This window comes from Cynoglossus semilaevis, chromosome 13, assembly GCF_000523025.1.
Source record: "Cynoglossus semilaevis isolate Cse_v1.0 chromosome 13, Cse_v1.0, whole genome shotgun sequence".
NCBI lineage: Eukaryota > Metazoa > Chordata > Actinopteri > Pleuronectiformes > Cynoglossidae > Cynoglossus > Cynoglossus semilaevis.
Window position 1 is genome coordinate 12,212,142 of NC_024319.1, and position 26,255 is coordinate 12,238,396.

The following is a 26,255-nucleotide window of genomic DNA, read 5'->3' on the forward strand; positions in this document are numbered from 1 at the left end:
TAGTTTGCATCTTTAGATGCAATCATTTAATTGATCACAGACGAGAGTCGTAGTCGTAATTTCACAAATGAAACTGCTCCGCTGTGAGAGAACCTGTAATTAAGTTTCTTGTATGGAGGGGATTAAGATGAGCTGCTTCACTTAGCTGAGTGGCCTGCAGCTGTGCAAAGACTAGTCTCTGTTTGGAGGAGAACTGAAAGCTGGCTTCTGCTGAGGTTATTATGACTAACTTCCTGTAACCCAAGCTCCTCGTGAGTCAAGGAGCCACCTCACAAAGAGAGGAATGCAGCGACAGGTTCCATGGAGACACGAAAAGTGGAACCTGTTGTTTCAATGAACGTCTGGCTTCTTTTTGTACTGGCTGGTTATTTTGTTTACTGGCAGTGTGGGTGGCTGGTCAGAACACACTGTTCTTGGTTTTTTGAGAGTCTGTTCTGTGTGCGAGTTATTTTTCTGTCATAGGTTTAATGTGTGCATGAATCAAAGTTTCAAGTTCGATTTGCTCATATTTTATATATATCATGTCATATTTTAACCACTCAGTCGTAATCCTGGCCATTTTAAATTCACACTGTGAGAGAGTGAGAGCGGTCTCATGAAACATCTGTGGTCTTGGCTGGGAAAGACCAACCGTGGATGGACTGGGATTAAGAATCCTGAATGGGAATTCTGGGGTGGGTTTTTTTTGTCAGACATGGTTTGAGTGAAGGGTGAGTGTGGGGCTGGGAAATTGGGTTTAATGGAACAGTTGGGGTTTTTAAAGCTCTGCTTTGGGTAAAAAAAAAAAAAGATGATGGAATTATGGTTAGGAAAGATGAACATGGGAATGGAGCAGCAAATATTCAAATAAAGGGGTGAAAAATATTTGAGAAACATTTTTTTTGTCAAAAAACATCTTCACTATACAAAACCTTATAGTTTGGTATTTTATATGAAGGACATTAATGATAAAGTTGGCTAAGAAGACAGCCTGGTATTGATGGAATTCCAAGGTTTATGAATGATAAGTTACAGTGAATGTTTGTCTCTTGTCAGAGCCAGAAAAGCTGGAATATAAACACTGAGGTTTGGACTGAGCCACAGCAGTTTAGAGTTAAGTTGGGAGAGATTTCATGATATTTTCAGTACTAGATCCGACATGAAAGAAGTCTCACTCACTCGCATTCTCTGTTATAGTATATTTTCACATCCGGTTGAATGTTCAGTCCTGAGACACTTTTGGGGAAGATGATACAGAGCACAAAATGACTCAGCTGCCACAGGAATTTCAAAAGTGGAGCAAGTGAGACAGTGAGTACAAAAAAAGTAAGATAGGAATGAAAACCAAATTTGATAGTTGTAAATCTGGACTCTCTGGAAATGCCTTAATGCATTATGTGGGGGCTTCAAAGAATGAGACACTCATGATTAATGAGTCATCACTGATGGCGTTGACCAGTGTATCACCTAATTATCATTTTTCATGAACTTTACTATACTGTAAAGTGTGTGAACAAAGGTGTCTCAGTAGCTCAGTTTTACTACGACAGAAATGCACACTGATACTTTTAGGAAGGCACTTCATTGCACTTGTCATGACATTTTGAGCAAAATGGCCAGTCTAATAACTTGACAGATCTTATTCTAAACATCTGGACTGTGGTCACATTCAAATAGCAACAGTTCTTAATTGTACTCCATTGTACAACAGAATTACATCATAAAAGACTGTAATTAAACTAAATTCACTGAGAAAATAAGTTGCGATTCTTAAATCATTATAAAGGAGAGTTAAGCTTTGAGTCTGTCATGGAGGAGTCACACCTCGTCTTCGTCTTTTTCTTCTTGTGACACTGTGACAGCTGAGGGACAAGCAGGATGAGCTGAAAAGTGCAGATTCATTCTCAAGCTTCTGGAATCTTGTTCTTTCCAAAACTTTTCCAGTGTTGCATTGACCTTGAGCAGCACAGAGTGAGTCAAGTGAGAGAGAGAGAGAGAGAGAGAGAGAGAGGGGGAGGTGGACACTCCAGCCTGCTTCTCGACAGATAATCTGTCAACCCCCTACTGGTCCCTAGACTCATGGTGCATGCGGCACACTCACACACACACACACACTCGTCTCTGGCCGCCCACCTCTGGAACACAGCTGAGCGTCTGACAGTGGGGTAGCTGGTGGAGACCGTGGATATCTCCCTCTACTTCTCTTTCTTTTTAAACTCTATCCATCACACCAAGCACATCACCCTCCCTCTCAACTTTTCTCTACTACCTTTAGCTTTTATCTCTCTCTTAACTTTCCCTTCTCTCTTGCTGCAGGTTCCATCAAACTCCTCTGAAGCCTGTTCTGTTTGTCCTCTTTCTTCTTCCGTCTGTTTTATAACGTCTTAAAAATTTCGTGCTTTAACGACTCGAGATAGGAGTAATATGAGCGGTGCGAAATTAACGTGATTGGAAAAATGTGGAGCTCTCTTTGGTGTGGTCTGTTAATTATGTTTGTCCTGTGAAGTGATTCAACACAAACACATGAAACACGTGAAACCAAAGCTTGAACTGAACTGATATGAAGGCCAAATTGTCAGACCACTGACTCACTGACTGTTTATCAGCATTTGTTTTGTTAGATTTTCGAAGTTGGGATTAGGTTACAGATAAGAGCCAATCAGAAAGTGGGTGTGAAATGTCAGCATTTCAACTTCTCTAAGTGTCAGTTTTGAGGATTTGACGCGTTTTAAAATGCAAATTATTGAAGTGAAACACTACGTACTACATTTTGTGTCGTCTAGCGCAGACTAATGTTTATTTGGTTTTAGCAAAGCCAACCTTCAGATGTTCAGCTGCACAAATGCATTTGTTTTAATGGAACGCTGAAGGAGAAACTGAAACATAAAGTCAGTTTTATTAGCTCTGTTCTGTCTCAGCACATAGTAGTCAAGAATCAGAATGCAAATGTGCTCAACCGCTGTGTTGATTCCAGATGCATTTCCCTTAATGCAGATTGAAATATTGCTTCTCCGAGAATATCAAATAACATCAGAATCAGAGGTTTTTGAACATCTGCATCTCTGTGAGAGTACGACACATTGGTGCAAATGTGATCCACAGAAAGTTAATTATTTAAAAAATACATTGACTGTTGCTACTACCTCTAAGTGCAATAATATTTTTGACAAGTTGCTGAAATTTTGTAAATTATTTGTTGTGATAATTTTAGTCTTTGTTTTTAATCATTTAAAATCCACTTTTTAACCTTTTAACCTTTTAACCTTTTTTATAAACTTAATCACTTTATATTCTACCCTCTACATATGGTCATATACAGTATTGTCCATAAACCTGTTAACAGTAGGATGGGGCACCTCTGCTCTTGGGAAATGGCTGCTTGATGCTGTAACCATCAAGGTAACTGGTGGAATTCTGTTCTACGTAGATAGAGGTGATTGAGTTTACTGGCATTTTGCGTTTTCATGGCAGAGATGAGTCACACCAAGGATGACTATTGCACACACACACGGACTCAATTAATACGTTTGGATTGAATACGTTCTTAGGGAAGTTACAGAATGTTGCGGAAAAACTTAAAAAGGAATAAATGCAAATCCCAGGTTTGAGAATGATATACTACAATAAATCGCTGACGTTTCTTGACGTCCACCACGTGTGATCATTTAGACCCTCTGACTGGTTGGGCAGTTTGTTCTCAGCATTTTAACCGCTCTATCCTCAGTCTTCCTGCCAACGCTGCTATGTGACAGTTAGATTTATTGGCAGTATCTCCCATTGAGCCACTGCAGGAGGTGGAGGAGCACAGATGTGATGAAGCACTGTCCAAAATCCAAGAACTACAGCGGAGTTTATCTGAACTGTGCCAAGAGCCACATGAGCACTGGTGTGGTGGTCCGACTGAAGTTTGGTTTAAAGTAAAACTTTTTTTCTACACACAATGTGCACTTTGGTGGGCCTCCTTGAATTGGACTTTTTTGTGAGGAATAGACCACAGACTCTATTGTGATCTGGGGAATGGGAGACCAAGTAGATGCCTTAATTTTTCTGTTTTGCTCTTAAGACCACCAACTAAAGGCAGTCACAGCCACCATGGTGTACATGGTCAACAACAGTGTTTAGCCCTTTGACTTATGTTGGAATCCACATACTGTACAGAAGTACCTGTGTGACGCTACGCTAACAGAGTGATGTCATCATCTAGGACGAAAAAACATCAGAAGAATCTAACTTACACCATAATGAAGGGCAAACATTTCCTAAAAAAATAATAAAAAATCAACGCAAACGAAAGAAAATGAATATAGCTAAATCCAGTGTATGGCGTACAACTGGTGAATGTAAACCAAGCCGCTCACCAGCTAGTTCCTGTGCGATGTTTGTTTTATTGCTCTACATCAAAATGATGGAACAAGGCGTAGGATTATAACCAAACAATGTCACTGCACTGTGATTATCACAGGGCAAAAAAAAAAAAAAAATCCCGTGCATTACTGGATTGAACTTATGTGTTTGAACGCATTAAATAAGTTGTGTATTCATGAGACGCCTGGCAAAACCACCAAAGCTGCTTTCCTAATGATGCATTTAATTCCCGTCATTGTTTCGACATCCCCAAAGGACTTGAATATCTTTTTATTTGCTGTATATCTGGAGTAACGTGCCTACATAATTTTAGATAGAGGGCTCTGAAGCAGTCGGGCCCCAGTGCACTGATAGTCCGGTAATGAGAGGAACAATTTGGTTCTCTACTGAAATTACTGATGTTTCTGTACGTACGTGTGTGTGTGTGTGTGTGTTGCACGTGGAATGAGAGATAATTGAATTTAAGTGGCCTCTATCAACTGTGGTTGTATTTCTCTGAGGTACAGAAACCCATGGAGATTTATGAAGTCATTTAGTTTACTTGGTCAGGCTGTCCACACCGAGTCAGCAATTCAAAACTTAACTCTAACTGTTAGTTTGAAAGATGTGACGCAGTCCAAAATGAAAAGTGTTACAGTGAAACACTCCGCGTCTTCTTCTCGCCTACATTTTTACATTTTTGTACGTCTAGTGCAGACTGATGTTCATCTGTTTTTAACCGAAAAAGTCCATTTTAACAGCACTGCTATATCTCAGCAGAGAGTAGGCAAGAATCAGAATTCAAATGTGTTGATTCCAGATGCATTTCCCTTAATGCCCATTGGAATATTGCTTCTCTGAGGATTTCAAATGACATCAGAATCTGAGGTTTTCCAAGGTCTCCGTCTCTGTGAGAGTGTGACACATCAGCAGTAGCAAATGTGATGCACTTGTAATTAACTGTATTGTGAATCTAGTTCATTAAAAAAACAATGTTCATTGTTACTGCTACCTTTTACTGCAATTGTGTTTTGAATAATTTGCCATAAATCAGTAAATAGTTGTTTCTCTTCTATTGTGCGTTTGTCTATATGGGTCTATATGTGTGCTGGTGCTCTGCTGTGCCAAGTATCTGTTTGCATCTCGTCAGGGCAAAGTACAGTTTGTATCCATTGCTAATTAGCATGTTCTTTAAAAAACAGGAAGCTGGTCCCAGCGTGAGAAGATGAAAGCCATTAGAGCCGTGTCCAGTACTTCCTCCCTGGTGCATTTACACTGTGGCTTCACAGGCTTTTACAGTGACAGAGAGAGAGAGAAGAAAGGAAGGAAGCACAGGAAAAGCATCTTTTCCAGATTTTTTTTCCAGACATAAAAAGTGCTGTCAGTTAACTGCCCCAGAGAGAGCGATTGTAGCAATTAATTATGGCAGACACACTACAACGTTTTGAATCAGCTCAGCTTGTTGTGCTGCTGGAATAAGAAATGCATTTCTTTCTTCATCAGGAAGTGAAATATGATAAATAAGATGAAGAGATGCTTTTAATTTTTTTTCCATTTATCAGAGCCAATTTTGAATTACAGTCGTTTCCAATTGCAATCCAAATTTTACAGAATTTTTAGGAAATGATATGTATTTACATGCTGTAAAATAACATTATATTTTCCTATGACTTCCCTTTTTTGTTTAAAAAAAAAAAAAACTCAATTGAGAGACAACAGGTAATAAAAGAGATATTAAAATCCTGTAATGAATGCCTGCCCTGACGGAGTTTAAAGTTTACTCTCATGCGAAGTTGATGAATGGATGGTAACATGGCAAACTGGCCTGGAGAACTTTTATAATTAAAGTAGAAAGGGTTGTATTTTTTTCATGTTAAAGTGACAGAAGTGGCTGAAGGGGACAACTTTCCAAGTGTAATTATACAAAGAACCTATTCATAATGTGCAATGCAATATTAATGCTTTGTCCCAGATACATATTTCCAGAATCTCAGCTCACTATATTACATTGGAGCAACTGTGTTCCAGACTGTGTTGTTATACCTGTCTGCCCTTACAGCTCTATGTGCCTCTGAGCTGGGTTTTTTTTTTTAATCTTTCACTCTTGGAACTTGTTTGTTAGTTCCAATGACTGATAGTTATTTAAAACTTTAATTATATTTTACAACTAAACCTTAACTTTAAAGGGTTTTTGCATAGGCTAGGTAAATATAAAGAGACATCTTACCAGAAACTGATAACAAAGTTATTTATTGATGAAACAACAAAATTAAAATTGAAGAATGACTTTGTGCCTCAGTCTGTAAATAATCTGTAAATAATTTATCTGGAAAGATTACATTTGTCACACAAAACCTTTCAGAAATAAGTTGGAAACAGTACGACCCTGATATTACCTCTCTTAGTCAGCGGTATTTGTTTGTGTTAAATTTACTAAAATATTGTCAAAAATGAATTATTTTCAATAGCATGATCAAGACTGACTGAACGTTACACTTTAACTATTCAGATTCTGTTAAATGACCTACTTTATCTATTCACGTTGTTCACCACAAGGCTTCGTGCAGTTGAAGGTGTTTCAAAGTAGGGACCTCGTTATGAAGGGCGTTCAGGACAGTGAGGTCTGTGTTTGACTTGTGTCTGTTATTGGAGTCTACAGCAGTAGACGTCTGTAAACCACACTGTAAAATTGTGATCCAATATGGAAGCATCCAGAAAAGGTTCTGGTTCCTGGTGTTAATTTTACCACACTCCAAAACAGGAGTTCTTAATCACATATAAATATTCATGTAAATTTTTTTTAAATTTTATTTTAATTAAAATGACTTTATTAAGTAAACAGGGAGTTGGTCTGTAGTTGTAGTAATACTACAAATAAAACGTAATATAGATACTACCCCATTGTCAATATTCTGACAAAAATGGTAAATATTTCATCACATAAAAAGTTATTTCAGAAATAATTTTCTATTTCTATTTTTATATTTGGTGACTGTAGCATTTTTCTGCTGTCTTAAACAATAACAATGATTATAAAAGATCATTTCCATGGAGACCATTATGAATCTGTTTACAATACCTCTTATCGTTTCTACTGCTTCCGTTGTTTAAATCCAGCCTGCTCTAATTACCTTCTACATAGTGGGAAAATTATTTCTCACTTCACCAAAACACATTATCGTTCCAAACTCATCGTCCTGTAATCGATAGATGCTGACTCGGTGTGAAGTTCAAAACAGAAACAGTCTGAAAGTGTGTGCTTCCTCGCCGCATATTAAAACCGGGCAATTAAATGTCACAGCAGGACAAGGACGGTATAACTTAATGGCCTTTTTTTTTCTTTTTTCACTGCAGATGTTAGGTCCTTGCATCAGTCCTCGGGGGAGCTGTATCTTTATATCCAGCATAAGGGACAAGGTAAAATATTGTTTCCTCGTATTATTCTCACACGTTATTCTTTTTAAAGTTAACAAGGGCAATGCCTGACATATTTTGTGTTAACAAGGGAGATGCACTCCTTAGTCCCCCCGCCTCACCCCACCCAACCCCTCAGATTGCCCCTCTCCCGTTAAAAGGCACCGGTGTATGAAGCCGAATCCATTGCGGTGAGGAATGAAGGCCACTGAGTTAAGCTTGTTGAGTTTAATGGAGCAGGAAGGATGTAGTAGAATAATGGCTGAGGGTGAGCTTCGCTACAAGTCTGCCAGACACTGTGGGATTGAGGAGGTGTAACCTGCAAGATGGATACTTCAAACACCTTATATTACACATTCATATCAGAAGGAAAAACACTGGCTATCAGCTACAGTAATGAGGGAATGAACGAATGACAGTTGATTTTAGTTGTTAATGACACATGACACATAGTGTCACAGTATAAGATAAACTCAGAATTCAGCTATTCCCCGCCCTGACACTGCGTCTATAATAGACAGAGTAAAATGACAGTTTTTAACAGATCCAGGATCTGAAAAAGGCGTTCTCTTTGGACAGATTTCTGACTGATTTGTCTCAATCCATAACCAAAATACCGTAAGTGTCTGTCACCATGCAGTGGTTCCATGATAATGCTGCACTTTATTTAATTAACAGTAATTGCTAAATAACAGTTCAAACCAAGTGTTAATTAACTTCAACCTAGTCTTTTCTGAAGTCAAAAATCGCACCCGACTGCTTAAAGCTGTCCACTGTTCACTTAAAAGCAGAGGTCACATTTGGTTGTGTGCAGTGGTGTGGTGTCACAATGACAAGTAGTTCACTTTCCTTCCACCAGGTGAGATCTTGTTTTCCTAACAAGGAAAAAAAATGAGGTCTTTGAATTCTTTTAAATATTATGTAATCATTTTAATATTTGGAGTACTCCATGACTGTGAAAGATCATCTTGCTAACCTTAAGCGTTCATTTAACCTTAGAAAGCATTTGCCCAGAGACCACCTGTGGGTGCCAGGGAGTTTTGGTCCTGATGATATAGTAATGACAGTTCAAGGCTGTGTTTTTCAAGCTGATGCTTCATGTCTGTGTGATGGTGATACGTGGCACATGTCGTGGTGGTAAATGGTTGATATTCTGTCGGATGTAGTTTGTTGTAGAGTACGAGCTGCAATTTTGCTGATTGATCGTAGCGCAGACATGTCTGCAAGGGGGAAAAAAAAATCAGATTGAAAGCCAAAAGTTTGACAGCAGTCTCTTCTCCTCTTTTCTTGTCTCCTCTCCTTTACCCTCCTTCCTTGTCCTCTCTCTTTCCTCTGCTTCTCTCCTCCTTTCTGCCAGACGACTGCTCCTTAATCAAACTCCCGTACCTCAGAGAGGTAAACACATTACAATGCCCTGATTACACTACACTGAGTTGGTGAAGCATGCCTTTTTAATGTATGTGTGTCTGTGTGTGTGTACTTGTGTGTAAGCCTTACACTTTTGTTACACCAAGTGCATTTATATTTGGAAGGTAAATGTGCTGGTGAAGGCTAACCCATTAAAAGTCATTGCGCTGGGTTTCGCTCCCAGGCATCCCCACAGTCTTTTTCAAAGGTGCTCCATTTATAATGGCTCTACGTGTGCACACGTTCAGGCCCATGACATGAGCGTAAAAACGATGGCTCAGCACATACGTAGAGAATCGCTCATCTTCAGTGTAAACAATCCCTGTAGCCGAATGTAGCTATGGAAACAGTTGTGGAGGCCTCTCATCCGGCTACACTGGTGTGTTTTACTACTGCGCTGTACTATTGTTATCCCTGCCATGTATTGAAACAGGCAGAGTGCTGTCATACATTCCTGAAAAACCTATAAAGGCCGCTGTCATACAATCTAGCAGAAGCGCGAGCCCCTGGGCTGGATGTCACACCGTAATATATGTGTAGCTGTGAAAACACTGACTTGAAGGCAGGCCGTGTAACTTGGTTTGGCAAGGGGAACAAAGCAGTGTGGCTGCACTGCTAAACAGAGAATCAGCTGACTGAGTGCCGAGTGACTGTGGTGTGGCACCAAACTTTTCTGGGCTCGGGAATTCAGAGGAAAAAAGTAGGAATTTTACACAGCCGTGAGTCATAATGAGTCACAGAGACACTCAAGCTAAGTTTGTCTTATTGACAACATGCAGCTACAGCCTGTGTTTGGTAGAGGGGGAAAAAAACATCTACCTTTCTCCTCTGGAGAAGGCACCATAAAAGTTGATTATATGCTAAAGGACTATGATTATGATAACGCTAATCCGATCATTGTTTTATATGTATATAGTCAAAAAAAGCTTGTTGTTTATTTAAGGTTTATTTTAAATCATTATAAAACACGTGGTAAATAATGAAGTCTCAGTAAATGTTTAAAGAAAAGACAAATGGTCAGTTTGCAGTACAGACTATACTTTAAGATGTAGTATTTTAGTACAGGTTTGCAGGACTAATTTCTTAATATTCATCGAACATCATCACTTAACCTGATCCAAACACATGTAGTCCTTCAAAGATCAATGCAACATATTCGCGTACTGTATCCTGCATTCACATCCAGCATTAAAGTCAAGATGAGTCGATGGTTTAATAGGTATTTTCGTAGACATTGACATGAACCTGGAGACAACGTCTTTTGCGGTATTTTTTGGATCTTGAATTCTGCCGGAGTTGAAACCATCTGACAAGGGTGTCATGATTATATTTGGACCCTGACATGACACGTAATTAGTGGTGATGATGCCAACCTTTGATGAAGCCTGATGAGAAGTAGTGAAATCCTTCATGCATTAGAATATTTTATGATGTGCAACAGTGTAGGCGTTGAGAGAATTAACGCCATGAATATGGATGCAGAGCAGCATCATGAGAGTAAATGTGCTTACTCTATTGATTAAATCTCCCATCAGTCACCTGGCAGTGTTGCCCCATCCAGACACCCCCTTCCCCTCATCCCTCCCCACATCGCTCTACCCGTCTCTCTGTCAATGCGGGCTCAGTGGAGTGGTTAAATTGTCCATAGCGCGTAAACGCTCGTTTATAAAAGCTGACAGACGTGGCAGTCGTTTGCTGAAATTAATTACCCCTCGGAGCAACAGCAAGCGCCGGCCTCCAGTCAGTCAGTCGGTCAGTCAGTCAGTCAGTCACGGTCCCTCAACCCCAGGGAGAATGAGGTGAGGTTCGGAACAATTGACCTGATTTGAAAGAAGTGGATAAAGAAAAATGTGGAATCAGGAAAATGTAGGAATGGTGGTGTCTGAAAAAAACATTGCCAAACCTCTAAAAATATTAGGTTTAAAGTAAAAAAGAAAAAAAAATGAGAAGAACAATGCAGGCATGTGGGTGATTAATTGAGGTTTCACGTTGTAGCTGTGAAATAACTCCTGTTCTTTATTTTGCTGAAGCAAAAGGTCCAGGGAGAGTTTTGCGCTGACGCAGCCCGGGATGATAATGTGATACACACCATGGTGATATCAAAAGTAATCAGAGCGTATTCATCTCCAACTAGGCTTTAACTTAATAAACTTCTGCACTATCTGATGCAACACTTCTTCAACATTAATAAAAGCTCCATCTCCTGTCGGATTTGCATAATTGTTCAAATGAATCCACTGATGTGCTCTTTCATTTTTCTTTTTCAATAAAACGATGATTTGTGGTAAAACGTGATGCGGCTGTGGCAGCGGAGAGGGATGGGACCAAGGGGACGCAGGGCCGGGGGAGGGGGATTTTCAAACGACCTAAGGTGATTAGTCACTGTTTAGATTTCGTCGTGTAATGAAGTGAACCGTGTTGTACAGGAGGTTATTGGTTCAAAGTGATTTTTCAAACGGCCTCAGGAATAGTTTGAAGTGCTTCGTGTAATTTGGCTGAGTTGATGTCTCACTATATCTCGGCAACAGTGTAAGCACGATGGTGACACGCAGTGGGCCAGCATCTTTACCTCCTGTTTTCCTGGGCCTTCGTAGGGAAACCTGCTCTACAGTAAATGCCTCCTTAAAGCATGAACAGCGTTGAGACAATGCTGCCTTTGTTCATTCTCAGCCCTTTGTATGGAAAGACGCTCTGAGTCATTCATGAATCTCTTCTCCTTGTTCAGAGTGACTACAGCCGCACTCTGCAAGTGCAGACTATTTCGGTAATGACCACTACTTCATATTATAAGCCAATAATATCATAACGGCATCTTGTGTTTGATGTTGCTGTTTTATGGTTTACGCCTTTTTTCATAATGGACACATCAGAGTGTGACCTGAATATTAAAACAAGAGGTTTGTTACGGTGCCCTTCTCATTATCTGATATTTCTCCAGACAGGCATTTTGAATAGAGCCTTTCACCAAGGGAAATGTAGTGCTAATAGAAACTAGACTATAGAAAATGGAAAGTAACTTAACCTGAAATTAGTTTTCAAAACCTAATCAACCAGTGGTTATGTTTCATTGTGCTGTTGTTCACTTGTGAACCATCTGTGATGCAGTATTGCTCAATCAAATGCATAGACATTACATATGAAATGGATGGAGGTGAAATAGTCAAGTTGAAAAAAAATCTTTTCTCAGAAGTAATTTTATAGAAGGTATAGAAGAGATTTCCATATAGGCACACCACTTTTGTCTCCAGTGAGGCCCTTAATTGGACTGTCTAGACTTGAGGCCCTCAAATGATGGCCCTAATCCAGCCCGTGAGCTGCCTGTTTGTGGACCGCAAACTATGGAAATTACATTATTTTTCCTTTTTTAAACTGTGTGTTAATGTGTGGGGGTTGATCTGCAATTTTAAATAGTCTTTTCTATACCAACAATTTGCTAACAAGCTGTAGCTAAACATCACTTTTATACTTGTGCTTTTACCTTGTACATCCTCCAGATCCTTGAGTCACCTCAGAGTCACCCCAGAATCACCTCAGAGAAATTATAAAATATAATAATAAAATATGTATTATTAGCCCTACAGGAGACTGAACTGCTAAACTGTCCCGGGTGAAGCCCACCCTCGCCCACTGACTGCTGGAATTCTGTGTGACCCTACGGGGGATCAAACAGTGGAAGATAGAAAAAATACAAACATGTTTGTTTAATCAGAGATGTTTTTTTTTTTTTTTTGCCTCAGTTAAACTTGAACATGCTGAAGAGAACCCGTTTTGCAACATTAGGAACAACAAAGAAACAGCTTCTTGACGCCAGTTTGCTTTGATATGAAATTGATGTTAACAGACAGTGCTGAGACCGTGGATCTTTTCATCAAATGTGTTTAAAATCTGAACTCCTCCTCAATTTTCCCAAAACACAAAGCACTTTATTATACGTTGAGTGCAGTTTGCATCCCCGGAGTCTCACAAAGAGCCAAATTCCCTCATGCTGTGTGTAGCAATTGGATGTAATAGTCCATTTACCACTGCAAATCTGATGTGTGAACATTTCACTCTGTGTGCATGTGTGTGTGTGCATATGCAACGATATCCTGGCCAGTGTTTTTCTTTGGAAAACGACTGAAGCAGCTTCTGTAGGATTGGCCTATCATCATCATCATGACCTCGTCTATTTTCCCAGCTGCAGACGAGAGGCTTTTACTCTTCCTTTTTTTTCTGGCTCAGTGTTTGTTATACATCTGGTGGTCAGCGATGAGAGAAACACATGAGAGTCACAGCATGGCCTTTCCTGCTTCACTTGAAAAGTGCTTTGATGACCGGGGACTGTAAGAACCCACAGTGTCAAAGGCAACACTTTGATATTTTGCTCCAGCTGTCAGTTTTTGTCTGGTTTTTGTCAAACACTGGACATGGGAAGCAGCATCTCTGCCAAGAAAAAAATAAATCTTCTGAGCAGAAAAGTACAGATGCAGCACTCGACTGAAGTCTCCTTCAGATTCAGCTCGACTGTTACACACTTCTTCACGCGCCTTTTAATTTGTTGTTAGCTTGAATGCAATTAGCGACTGTGTCTTTGTTACGTATAAAGCTTCAGCGGGAGGAGGGGGTGGTGAATAGTTAGAGAGAGAGAGAGATGTACAGATTGTGCCACTCTCACTCTCTCTGTCTCTCTTTGTTTTTTAAACTGCAGTGTCAGCAGAATCTTAATTTTTCATGGAATTACTAAAGCCTGGCTGGTGTTACACCTATGCACACTTTACCAACTGTATCTGTGTATAAATGCGATCACCGAATGATGATGTAGGACAACTCCTCTAACTTGTGAAGTAAATTAAATGCAACTTTTTTTTTATTTGCTTAATTTTGCATTCTCAAAGTCAGGCTAAAATATTGTACCGGTAAATATATGACCAGGGTTTGATTGAAGTAGGGGTTTGTGTACACCATATTATTTTGTACCTTATTTTCAAAAATCTTTTTGGAAGTGGGTTTGGACTTGTAAACAGGCAAAGTGACAATAAATGACAAATTCCTTATTAAATACATAGATGTGTGCAATACACAGCACAAGAAATAGTCTGTATTTAAACATATACAGGTGTTTTAAAAAACATATGAGAAGTGAGAAATATCTCTGCTGTTGATGAAATTCACTCCCACTCACCTTAAATACTGACTTACTGAGTATGTAGATCCATACTGCCTGCTACTTATGCACGCAAATCTTTGTGATAATGTGATGATATTCATTGTGATTTTCTAGTGTTTTGTGAAGACAGACCAAGAATCTTACAGCACATGGTTCCAAATTTGGTCTGCATGTTTACTCCAGTCCAAGAAATAAAAATAAAAACTTCACTTTTTTCACGTTATTCTTTCAAATTAAATCCTAATTACTCTTCAGTGCTGCAGGGGCCGTCTGTGTGGAGGCTGGGGCTTCTGTCACATTAGGCCTCTGAGCACAGTTAATGTGATAATGTATATACGTGCTGATCTTGTCAGTTGATGACTTCCGCCTGATTAATGCAGCTGTGCAGCCTGTTAGTCTGACTCACTTCTTGGCTCCCGTTTATGGAGGAGTTGAATCTTGCACATCCAACGTAGGACGTACAGCCGTTTACCTGATGACTAACTTCCTGCCTCTGCTCCTACGATGGCAGAACATTTCTGCCACTGCCGTTGCTGATAATTGCAATCATAAAACATGCTATTACAAGGTTCATCAGATGGCTTTTAAAATCTATGCAAAAGCCACTGGCACTACATCAGCAAAATTCAAGGTTAAACCAGAGCAAATACACAGCAAACAACAATAGACTGCAGAGCATAACATCCAACCAGAGCAGCTTTAATTATTCCCCAGGGAAAACGCGGCCACTGCAGTAATTAACGGGACACAACAAAGAGAAAGTATTATACAGCACATCACCTTATGAATCATAATCAGTATTTATACAAAAAGACAATTACAGAGGTGGACTCCTAATGCACAGCTAAAAGTGATAGCTGTATACAAATTACGACATGTAATTTATGTAGTCCTGATGACACACTTGGCTCGGTACATGCAATAAATAAACTCAATTTGTCACACGGTTAACAAGGCAATACGGATGAAAATGAAGTGATACACAGAGAGGAGTCCAGGCTTGCCTCCAGGCCTAATGTTACCGCTGCACTGTGACTCAGTCAGCTCCTTTTCGCAACAATGCAAAATTCAGACCGAACCGAGTCAGATGCAAATTCAGTTGTTTGACTGGAGACCTAATCAGGACCATGTTTACTTTTTAACCCTGTGGTTCACCAAAAGGCTGTTTTTATATGTACAGGAATGGTGAATAAAACTGTATGCAGGATTTACACATTGCTGCAGTAATGCCATGATCCAGCTTTATTGTCGTAGGTCCATTCAGTCAGCAGTAAGAAGATAGGAATGGACTGGAGTATTAATCATATACCAGTTACAAAGCATAACTTCAGTTAACCAGTCAAAGACTGATTTTAAAGTAGTCCCAGACCAGTGCTTTGAGGTACACCAGTTATGTCAAGATTTATTAAATAACTGTTTTATTCATATAATGTATCCAATGTCTATTTATTTTAACTTGAATGCTAAATTAAATTCAGTTTCCATTATTAAGTGAGCTTATTATTATTTAGTACATAACAAATGTTAATGTGAGCCACCTCGTCATGAGAATGCCATGGATTTAATGTTGGCTAACACACAGATAAAACTGGACGTCCTTTAATTCCTCATTAACACACCACAGCCACAGACTGTGTCCTTTATTCACTCGGTGGCCTTTTGAAAGCAGCTTATTTCTGAAAGCTAGAATAACTTGGTAGGATGCAAATAACCTTTGTAAGAAGATGTCCTCGTATAGATGCTGCCTTGCTGGAGATTCTGCTCTTTTTGCATTCCACTCGCCGCTCTTCGCTCTTTCCCACAGCAGTGAACCTGCATTGTCTGCCAACCCTTGTCTCTTTTCCCTTACACCCACGGCTGCAGTCAGAGGCCACAGCCGCCTTTTCATGCATGGCTCACTGTGCTTATGTAAGAGCACTATTTAAACCTGGTTAGATCATATGACAGGCAGCAGTGTGTCAGTGGGTCACTGTGCCACATAACCGCTCAGCTACATATATTCTACATTGGGCCCTCGGGCCCTGCACGGAACAAGTGTGAATGGAGCATCTGTGTGTGTGCTGGAGCGTTCAGTTCCTCGCCCCCAGAAACCTACTCACACATGCTGACTACATATATGTGTGCATGTTTTTGGTGTAATGTAATTGGTTGGTCTGTATCATCCATTAATAATGGCTGAGATCACACCAAACATGTGGCACAGTTTAGGGATTTACTTTTATTATAGAAAATGTGTCAAGTTCTGTGTTTCCAAATTTTTCATCTTCTGTATCCTCTTTTCACCTTTTACCCCAGCTTTTGATCTTCATGCCCCCCCATTTCTGCATGTCCTCAAACCCATCTTCTCTCTCTCTCTCTCTGTCTCGCTCGCTTTTTCACACAAACACACACAGTCTGAGGCTCTAGAGAAGGCAGGACCAACCACTCCCACTGCCCTATAGTTCTATGAAAACACAGAGGACGAGAGACACAGCCAGACAGATGAGAGAGAGAGAGAGGGCGGAGCGTAGCCGTGCTGAAGCCGAGCCCCTCTTTGCCTCCGCACGCACAGTGGAGGAGCAGACGGGCAACAGCCACACAAACACACTCCCCTCTCAGTCACATGCACACTCACACACACACATACCACACACATACACACACGCACACCACAACCGCCGACGTCGCTGCTGCCCCCTGCCCCACCACATACACTAACACACACACTTATACACTCACAGTGACGGCTGCCAGACTCAGTGGGAAGAAAGCCGTCAGGGAGAGAGAGAGAGAGAGCTGGAGGAGAAAGAGAGGGATCGCAGAGGGAAGAGAAGAAAAGAAAAGAGAGAGTTGCAGGAGGCACCTCTTTGGATCAGGAAGGATTTTCCTCCTGAGTGAGCGTTTGGATAAATCAATCTGCTTTTTTGTTGAGCAAAAGGACTTTTTGACCAGAGCTGTCTCTCATTTGCTCATCCTCCCCACCGGTTTCCTGCGATATCTACCTATCCATCTCCAGAGCTCAACAAAAGAGGGAGGGAGAAAGAGAGAGAGTGAGAAATAAGGCAGTCACAGCTTCAGCTTCAGACCACCCTCTCTTTTCCTACTCCTCCTCTTCCTCCTCCTCCTCTTCCCCTCCATCCATGTGTGAGTTGATCGCTGATTTCACTGTCTTTTCAGAGCAGAGGACAGCGTGCGTTCTCCAGGATACAACCAGGCTTCCAGTGGGATCAGGGTCCTGTCTGGCGTGCGTATGAGAGAGGAAGAACGAGACCGGCAAACGGATACACAAGAAGAAAGGAGGAAAGACCAGAGGGAGAGACTGGAAAGCAAATTGAATGGGCATGTTTAGGGCAGAAGTGAGTGTGATTTTCTTTAAAGACTGGACAGTACGAGGAACCGGTAACTGAATCTCATTCAACCTCCTCCGCTTCATCACCATCCTCTTCTTCCCTCCCATTTGGCTATTAAATCTCCTCTATTGTTTCCAGCGTTGATTCTATACTATCTTGTCACATTTTCCTCTTCTCCTGCTCCCACTCAAGATCCCGTCTCCTTTTCTAGACCCCACTGGAAGAATGGTTTTGTGAGGTTCTCCTTCTGTGAGCTCCCAGACAAGCAGACTGACTGAGATCCCAAAAGTACTGTTTGTCCCTCTTAAATCCATCTCCTCCGTTTCGCATTTACCACACACCTCGGGAAGAGAGCATTCTCCCCCTCTCTGCATCCTCAACTCTTGGAATCAGTCATCTAAAGGATCCAGGCCAGCCCGTTGGAAGTGATTCCTTGCCTCCGAGCCTCTATCTCCAGCCTCCAAGACCTTCAATCAGATTCCAGCTACATGGGAAAACGTTTGGAGCAGCAGCCAATGTACCCCCACTACACCTACTACTACCCCCACTATCTTCAGACTAAGGTAGGATGGCCAGTGAGGTTGACCTATTTACACCTGAAACACCAGTGATTTCATTTTCACATCGAGTCACCTTCATTGCATGGTCAGATTAGGGCATATTTAGATTGTGATTTATCAGTCTGAAAAAAAAAACCCTCAAAGGTATGCATGTTGAAAAAACCTCAAGAGACAACTTGGTAAATTGCTAAAAGTGCCCCCCCCCCCTCCCCACCATCCTGTGACTGGATGTCACTCAGCTGTGGGTTTGCTTTTCCGCTCCATCTAACCGCTTGACCCGGTCCCCTTCTGTGTGACCTCACTATTGTCAAGTTCAAGTTTAGGGCATGAGGCCCACCCTTCCCTCAACCCCTGATTCACTCCCACTTTGTATCCCCCTCCAGCTTTTCCACCAACCCCCACAACCCCCCGTCACCCTTTCATTCACTGGCTAGCCCCCAGCCCATAATAACATGTTGAGACTGATGGAAGCAGATATATGTCTCTGATTACTGAGTGCAGTAAACTCAGTGTTTTTTTTGTTTTGTTTTGTTTGATTGTCCTTCAGTTATGTCACCTGCACATATGTAATAACACACACAGACTATTCCTCTTTTTCTAAGTCTTTCTACCGACATCAGAAAAATGGATTAGTCAGGAACCGATCAATTCCTCCGGCATCGTACCTTCGCTTTTGCCATTCTTTTCATCTGCTGTGTCATATTCTCCCTCCACCCCCCGTCCCCTGTTTTCTGTGACGGTGGCTGCAAAGAGTTGGGAGATGTGCTTTAGTATTTGCTAAATGTGTATTTGTCACCAAGGAAGAGATGGAGACAGGAGCAAAGATAAAAGAGTAGGAGTAGAATGCTGGGAGAATAGAGAGATCACACTGATAGGTGGACACAGTGTGGGAAGAGGAGGTTGAATATTAAACTGTCATGATGGATTTGAAGGCCAGCAGCAGAGCACGGAGTAGAAATGTGGCTTTGTTGGAGCTCGTAGTCGTTGTTTCTCCCACTTAAACTTGTTATCAGTTTTTAAATCGTCCAACATTAGTTAATGCATTTCATTTAACTGCATTAACATTCTGAGTGGTTCTACACAGTGACCAGCAAACTGTTCAGTTATATATTTTCAGAAGTATAGTTTGTTGAAATGGCCCAGTACTTCATTGATAAAGAACAAATGAAATATTCAATAGAGCACTGTTTTCTGAATTAAATCGGTTTTAATTAAAAGGGTTTTCACTGCTGGTTGAGTTTTATTATCAGCTAAAACAAGTTGGTGATCATTTTATCTTTTGACTTTTTTTTACCACACAGTTGATACTTGATGAAACAAAGAAAATGAATGAACAGATCATTGACCCAAGGCCAAATGTGAATGGATCCTTGGTAAAAAAAAAATGGAAGTGAATAAGTTCAATTTGTAGTTTTTTTTTATTTAAAAGGGATATTACATCATTTACATAATCAAGACCTTTTCACTGTGTAACAGAGAGAAGTGCAAGAAATTATTTTGTGTTTTCAGGAAATGCAGCACATTCCATAAAGTGGAACGCAAACTTTAAATTTGACCTGTTTTAACAGAACTGGCTTTTATCAAGTGTTAGGCCAAATTAGCAGACACACACACACAGACACACACACACACACACACACTGTGAAGTTAGTCTTGCTGCTCTTGTGCTAATATTAGGAAGAAAAAATCCTATTCCCGATTAGCTTCTGGAAACATTTGCACACGACATGGAGATTGTTTTAGCAGCTTGTTGACATCAGCCTCCTATCTGCTGATCTGAGAGCTGCAAACATTCACATCTGGAAGCTGTCCCATGTTTTTAAGGATGTGCAGGAGACAAACAGAACAGAAGCTGGTAAATGTTTCAAACTCGTCTGCGATTTAGCCGCGCTAACTAATGCTACCACTATAAGCATTTTTTTGTTTACTAATCTGCAGGAGTAAATGCCCATCTGATAGCAGATGATACAAATGGTGTTTGTACTAAATTGCTTTTTAATGGAATAATCCTAAGATGTATGCCAAATGTCTCAAGGCAAAGTGTTTTTTTAGTTTATTAGATTATTTTCCTCTCATAGTGATGAATTAAAATGACAGACCTGAATTCATCTTCTGTACAAATTTCATTGTACTGATAAATAATACTTCTAAACTGTCAGCCAGTTGTGCCGGCAAACATTTTCGTCATTTATTTTGCATCAACACAGCAGACGTATACTTGGAGAAACTGTCGAAGCTAGAAAAACTCTCCTCCTTATAGGAGTCATTAAGAATTGAACTTATCAGTCTTGTCAGTGAATGAATGTAGTGCATCCACTAGCATTTATGATGTCGGTCTTCATCAGAATAATGTCTCATCCCAGTGCATATTATAATCCCCCATTAGCAGAAAAACAAAGTAATTTGGAAACTAAATTAGAAATTATTGAGTGCAACACAAAAATAGTTGGAACAGAAGTCTTCCACTGGGTCACATCACTTTTTAATTTATTTGCACTAGGATGCTAATGATTTAATCTTTGCAGTTCAGACTTTGCCTCAGTTCTGTTGTTCAGACCGTAGACGTCTTTGTCTGTTTCTCCTCTTCACTAATATTTTCAATTAGTGTCTAATCTGGACTGCAGGCAGGGCAGATAGTGTTTTACTTTTTTAAGTTTGGGAATTCTGACCCCAGCAGGGAGCAGCAAAAAGAAAGAGATAAAGTTGTTAATCATTTAAAGTATTTAATTATTTCATTTTTATTTCATCAATGGGAAGAAACTGTCTTTGAGAAAATCTGGTCCGTGGACAACCTTGAACTTTTCCTGCACCTTGTCAAGTTCTTTTGTGTATACAGCCGTCTTATGTCATACGTTTGTCTCATGTCCTGTGATATATCTTCATGGGTCAAAGGTCATGTTATCCTGCAACAGGCATCTGGCTTAAACCATCACTTCATTCTTTACACTTCATCCCCACAGTCCCCCCCTTCCTCTCCCTCAGCACCACTCGTTCCCTCTGCACTGTCAAGGTCAAATCAAATTGCATCCCACCTTCCCCAGTGTTCCCTCTTTACTGCATGCTTGCATTTGTATGTACGTGTGTACGTTCGCACATACATCCATATATATTAATAAAGCTTGTATCCGTCTGTCAGTGTTGTGCCGCTGAACGTGCCTGAGTCTGTAACTTTGTCTGTCGACGCATGTGTGGACGTGAACAGAATTTATCAGCACCCCTGTGTTGTGTTTATGTGCGGGCTAGTATCCTGTGTGAGGTAATGTGATTGTGTTTCTACATGTGTGTGGCCTGTGAACGCTGCCTCTCCTGGCTGACCCCGTCTCACTGCAGCTTGCTGTCATTAAAGCTCTCCAGGTCCCTGAGGAACTGTTATATATGTATGTGTGTGTGTGTGTGTGTGCATGCAAGTGTGTGTCTATATGTGTGTGTGTGTTGGTTGGAGGCCCCATAAAGGAGTTCAGTTATACATCTGCAGTATATGGACCTTGACAACAACCATAGTATTTGATCTGCCTCTGCAGGTCTATGACTTCAAAGATGAGCCGGGGTCAGTAACCTGCAGCTCTGGAGCTGCATGTGTTCTTCAGCCTCTTAGCGATAGCTCGCCGTAGCTTTGGAACGAAAGAAAAAACCAATAACATAAAGATGCAGGACTGTTGTTTCTATTTTTTTCATTTAAACGGAGCATCTCTTGTATTGAAAGCAAAGGTGATACCAAGGGTAAAAGCAGGGAAGTATGGTCTCGTACTGCATATCAATAAAGACTGCAGACGATACAGAACAGAGAGCAGGGCTGCCCAATAAGTAGATCGCATTCTACCAGTAGATCGCAAAGGAGTGCTTCCAGATCATGAGCAGTTGTGCCATGTGCCATAGAGCTATAGTGTACGTGCATGAGTACCTAAACAAACAATGTATATATAAAGTATGTTCAGTTTATAGATAGATAGATACCACTTTATGAATCCCTTGTGAGTTCCCTTTGGGAACTTTAGGAGTACATATGAGTACATTAGTTCATATGAGGACATATACATTTAATGTTTCTACTGTAGGTTTAGTCTGGTCATTTGAATAGTGAAGCCAAAGCCATAAAACTGTGGCCACCCCAGAGATAGATGTATGCAAAAAAGCTGTTCTCAGTTCCTTAACCTGTTCTGCTGGGAGTTTGACTTGGGCTCTGCCCCAGTAAATGTCATGTTTTTTTCAAAAGGAAGAAACAGGAATTGAGACCCGAGACTCCTCAGGAAACTCTTTTCTCTTACGATAGTTTAGTCGTAACTAATTTATTCAAAAGGTCTAAAACAAGCAGCCATGTTGTATTAACGGTTTCTAGATGGTGTGCTTATAGTGGAGCAGCTCTGCCCTGCTTATGTCATGCATAACAACCCCTTAACTCTATGTTGTTTTCTTAACTCTGTTGATGTGTAATCCTCACCACTCCCCACATATATAGGTCAATATTAAAATGGAGCCAAACCAATAAAATAAGTTTATTGAATATGTGAGGTAATATAATCACTTTAATGGCCATGTACTGTGAATTGTGTACTGTGAACAAAGAACTTCTGGTTTTCATAGTAAATGTTACAGACTAGTGAATATGAGTAACAAGAGTGTGGAGGTGCAAACACACAGGTCGTGAGCCATATAAACAACAGACAACAGATATAATTTGTGGTTGTTTTTATTGTGTGGTCTGTTTCAGCTCCCTCTCTCACTTCACACCTTTCTGATGTTTTTCCTCTTCCGCTCACTGATCAGGCAGATATAAATGGTGTGCCTCGTATTGTTATACTCTTCTTTATTCCACCGACTTCTCTTGTTGAGTCAGTCATGTGTGAATGTGTACGGTTTGCACCTTCACTCTCTTTTATCATGCGTTCTTAAGCCGACGAGTCTCTGACACTTGGACAGTTGCAGTTAATAACCTGTTTAAACCAACAATACTTACCCAGGGTTACATGTGCTAATGTGAAGCTAACAAACACAGAATGACTCTGCCTCCATTACAGGCTGCAGATACAATAATGGGGAGTGGGAGGTAGCACAGTGAGTACAGTATTGTAGCGTAGATTTAAGAAAAAGGAACAGTTTATACCAATCTCATCTTATTGTTTTGATTCTATTGTCATGCTCTTCAAAGATGAAGACTGAAAAGACAAGCTGAATGAAACTCATTTTTCCCCACTGTCTTCCACAACAACGCATGCAGTTGTATATATTTAGTCAAACAGTCCAACCATCCACGCAGTTGTTCTCAGTTTCGTCAGTATAAACTACACCGAATCTATCTGCAGATTATTGCCGTGGTGAACCCAGGTGGTTCTGTTTTCTTTTATTGATAAGCATTTTCACCTAGAAATGTCCCCATTTCTCGTAAAAGAAAATACTAATAATATTGACACAATTAGCCTCCATTCAGAACGACATGCTAGTAAACACTGTACTCCCTGGTGTCCAATGAAATAAATGGGGGGATTGTAGGAGTCAACTGTTTATTTATTTTTGCATTTCTGCCTACTCCACCTATAATCTAAGCTGTAGGTATATCTGCCCTGACAGGCCATAATTTAAGTCTTAAACCAATGTAAAAGAATTTAAATTGCTCCTCTGAGCTGCATTCAGCTGGAATATTGTTACTTAGAGGGCATGATTTAGGAATCTGCCAAAAGCATTTTTCTATGGTTTTGCAGAGAATAAAGGTCAATGAAATCCTTAACTGGACCAAATCAAAAAAAGCAAACTATAGAGATGAAGCTTATGTTGTTTCTCTCTGTGCATGTGAGCAATAAAACAAAACTCAGTCTTCACAGCAGATAAAAATCAAACGTGGCTTTTTTGATCAAGTGAAAAAGTGATATGTAAATGTTGGGTTTGGACCATTTGTTATCTCAGTCCATGAGCCGCGACGTCACTAAATTATATGAAAATCAATTTGAATCAATCTACTGCAGAGATAAGTCAGTGACTTTAATCCATCTCATCTTCCTTTTATTTCTTTTACACCAAAACATTAACATTTGATCCACTTTCAGCTTTGCTTGCGATTTCACAGCCGTGTGTGAACATTTAATTTGTGAATCCGCGTGCGGGGCTATTTCTGAATGCAGATGAGCTATTAGCTTCTGATGGTGATTGACTGAAGATGTGAATCTTTGAAAATAATCATTAAGAGCGAGACCAGGGTGAGGCTGAGCCACATTAACTACAGCTGATCTTTAGTCCACTGCAGATCAGTGTGCTAATATGCTCGGCAGCACACGAGGAGCTTAATTAGGGTAATGAGAAACAGAATTCAGTTCATATCAAAGTAATGACACATATGAACATGCCCGGGCATTTAAATAGAGCATTTTATGCCTGTTAAAAAAAATCACGTTTTTTTTACATTCAATTACTCCCAGTTATGCACTTAAACAAACATGCTCTGTAATTGGCTTTGCAGTGATGTATAAACATCATGAAGGAAAAACACAGAGATAACAGGAAGAGAACACTAAATTCTATTAAGCCAGATACTCTTTTTCCCCCCATCATCCTTTTCACGGCTCCGTCCTTCTTTTCTCATTTTCTTCAAAGCTTCTGTTTCTCCTCCTACTGTCCAACATAAGGTACTTTACCTTCACACAAACAGGGATCATACATTATTCAGCGCACATCACACAAATACATATCGAGAAGCTGTGTGAGTGTGTGTTTGTCTTTTTGTGAGTGTGTGTGCAGTAAACAGAGGTTATAGGCATCATATAGCCCAGCATGCATTCTGTTCATGCCCTGTTTCCCCTCCAACATCTGCCTCCCTGTAACAGCTTTACAACCATCAGTATTATCCTCTGGTTGTTTAAGACCCAGCTACAGTATTCTGTATGAATTTCAGCTTTGCCGCTAATAGCATTTTCTGCCAACACAGTGAATATAGAGGGGCCTTATGTTCCCTGCTTCTGATGCCTTAATACCCAACATTCCCAGCTCCTGCTCTTCTCTCTCTCCCACTGTGTTCTTGGCTCCCTCCATCTTTCTCCCTCTTTCCTACCATCTGTTCTGTTGCTGGGCATGGATAGTTTTACTGCATAAAAGGGACTCTCCTAACCACCCATATATGTCCATTTATTATTCTCCCCGGGCTGCTCTATTCTTGTCCCAGTACAGTAACGTTCGCTGACCACTGTCAAGCTATGTTGGGGTAAAAAAAAAAGGCTTCAGCAGGTCAGCACGAGTACAGAAGGGCGAAGGAGGCTCAAGCCGGCTGCTTTTGTGATTGAAAAATAAGTTGGGGAGGGGGAAAAAAGGAGAAAAAAGGGACATGAAGAAGGGAAAGGTGCAATATATTGTTATTAAGAAAACAGATGACTGCAGAGAAAGGAATTAAGAGGCGAAAGAAGCAGAAGAAGAAAAAGCCAGAGATCCAAGGGGAAATAAAGAGTGATGCAGTGAAGAAGACAGTTGTATGCTGGGTCAGGGAATAATGGTGCTGCTGCATTTTTAATAGTTGGCCACTTTGTAGCGACCCTTGTCTAATGGATTCTCTGCCTCTTAAAAGCTCCTGTCAAAGCCCTCCACCTCAAACAGCTACAGCACGGAAATTACTGAGGGCTCCAACAGTCGTCAACACTTCTGGATATAAAGTCCAATTATCGTATATTTTCTGGCAGGAAAAGGTGGTTCCAGTAAATACTTTGATGTTTAGAGTATAATGTTTAGAACTAGGTTTGCTTAAAAAAAAGTGAATGGTTAAAATACATGATCTCTGCTGTCCTCAAAACTAAAAAAAATCACGTTGCCAAATGTTGAGGGGGGAAAGAGATCCATAGGCCAGGGGTTTGAGACCCCTGTTGTAAACCCAGACAGTTGTGAATCATTCATATAAAATGTGTAAAACTCTCAGGACTTCAGCGTCCTGTTGTGTCTTACAAATACATTTCCATCCAAACTACATCAGCTGAAGCAGGTATCAGCAGACAGACAGCGTTTGAAGTCGAATTATTTCACTTTATATCATGGAAATATGCAAATATTTAAAAATCTATTCATGCTCTGAACAATGAACAGATGTGGCGTGATTAAGGTTTTTTT

At 40.4% G+C, this 26,255-nt stretch overlaps 1 protein-coding gene across 12 annotated transcripts in view; it reads left to right on the forward strand.

Annotated features, from left to right (window-relative positions):
• The window catches only part of LOC103388619 (RNA-binding motif, single-stranded-interacting protein 3), a 147,954-nt gene that overhangs the window by 23,032 nt on the left and 98,667 nt on the right, over positions 1-26,255 (forward strand). For 5 of the 12 annotated variants that reach the window (XR_003051525.1, XR_003051522.1, XR_003051523.1 and 2 more), the window contains exon 4: positions 7,678-7,740. Coding sequence is in view for 1 of the 12 variants with exons in the window: in XM_025061668.1 (XP_024917436.1) it covers positions 7,678-7,740 (63 nt within the window). In the remaining 11 variants the exon portion in view is untranslated. Of the gene's footprint in view, positions 1-7,677; positions 7,741-9,094; positions 9,133-16,364; positions 18,183-26,255 lie in introns of those variants that run through there. The other 7 variants (XR_003051532.1, XR_003051531.1, XR_003051529.1 and 4 more) reach the window with 7 other exon arrangements.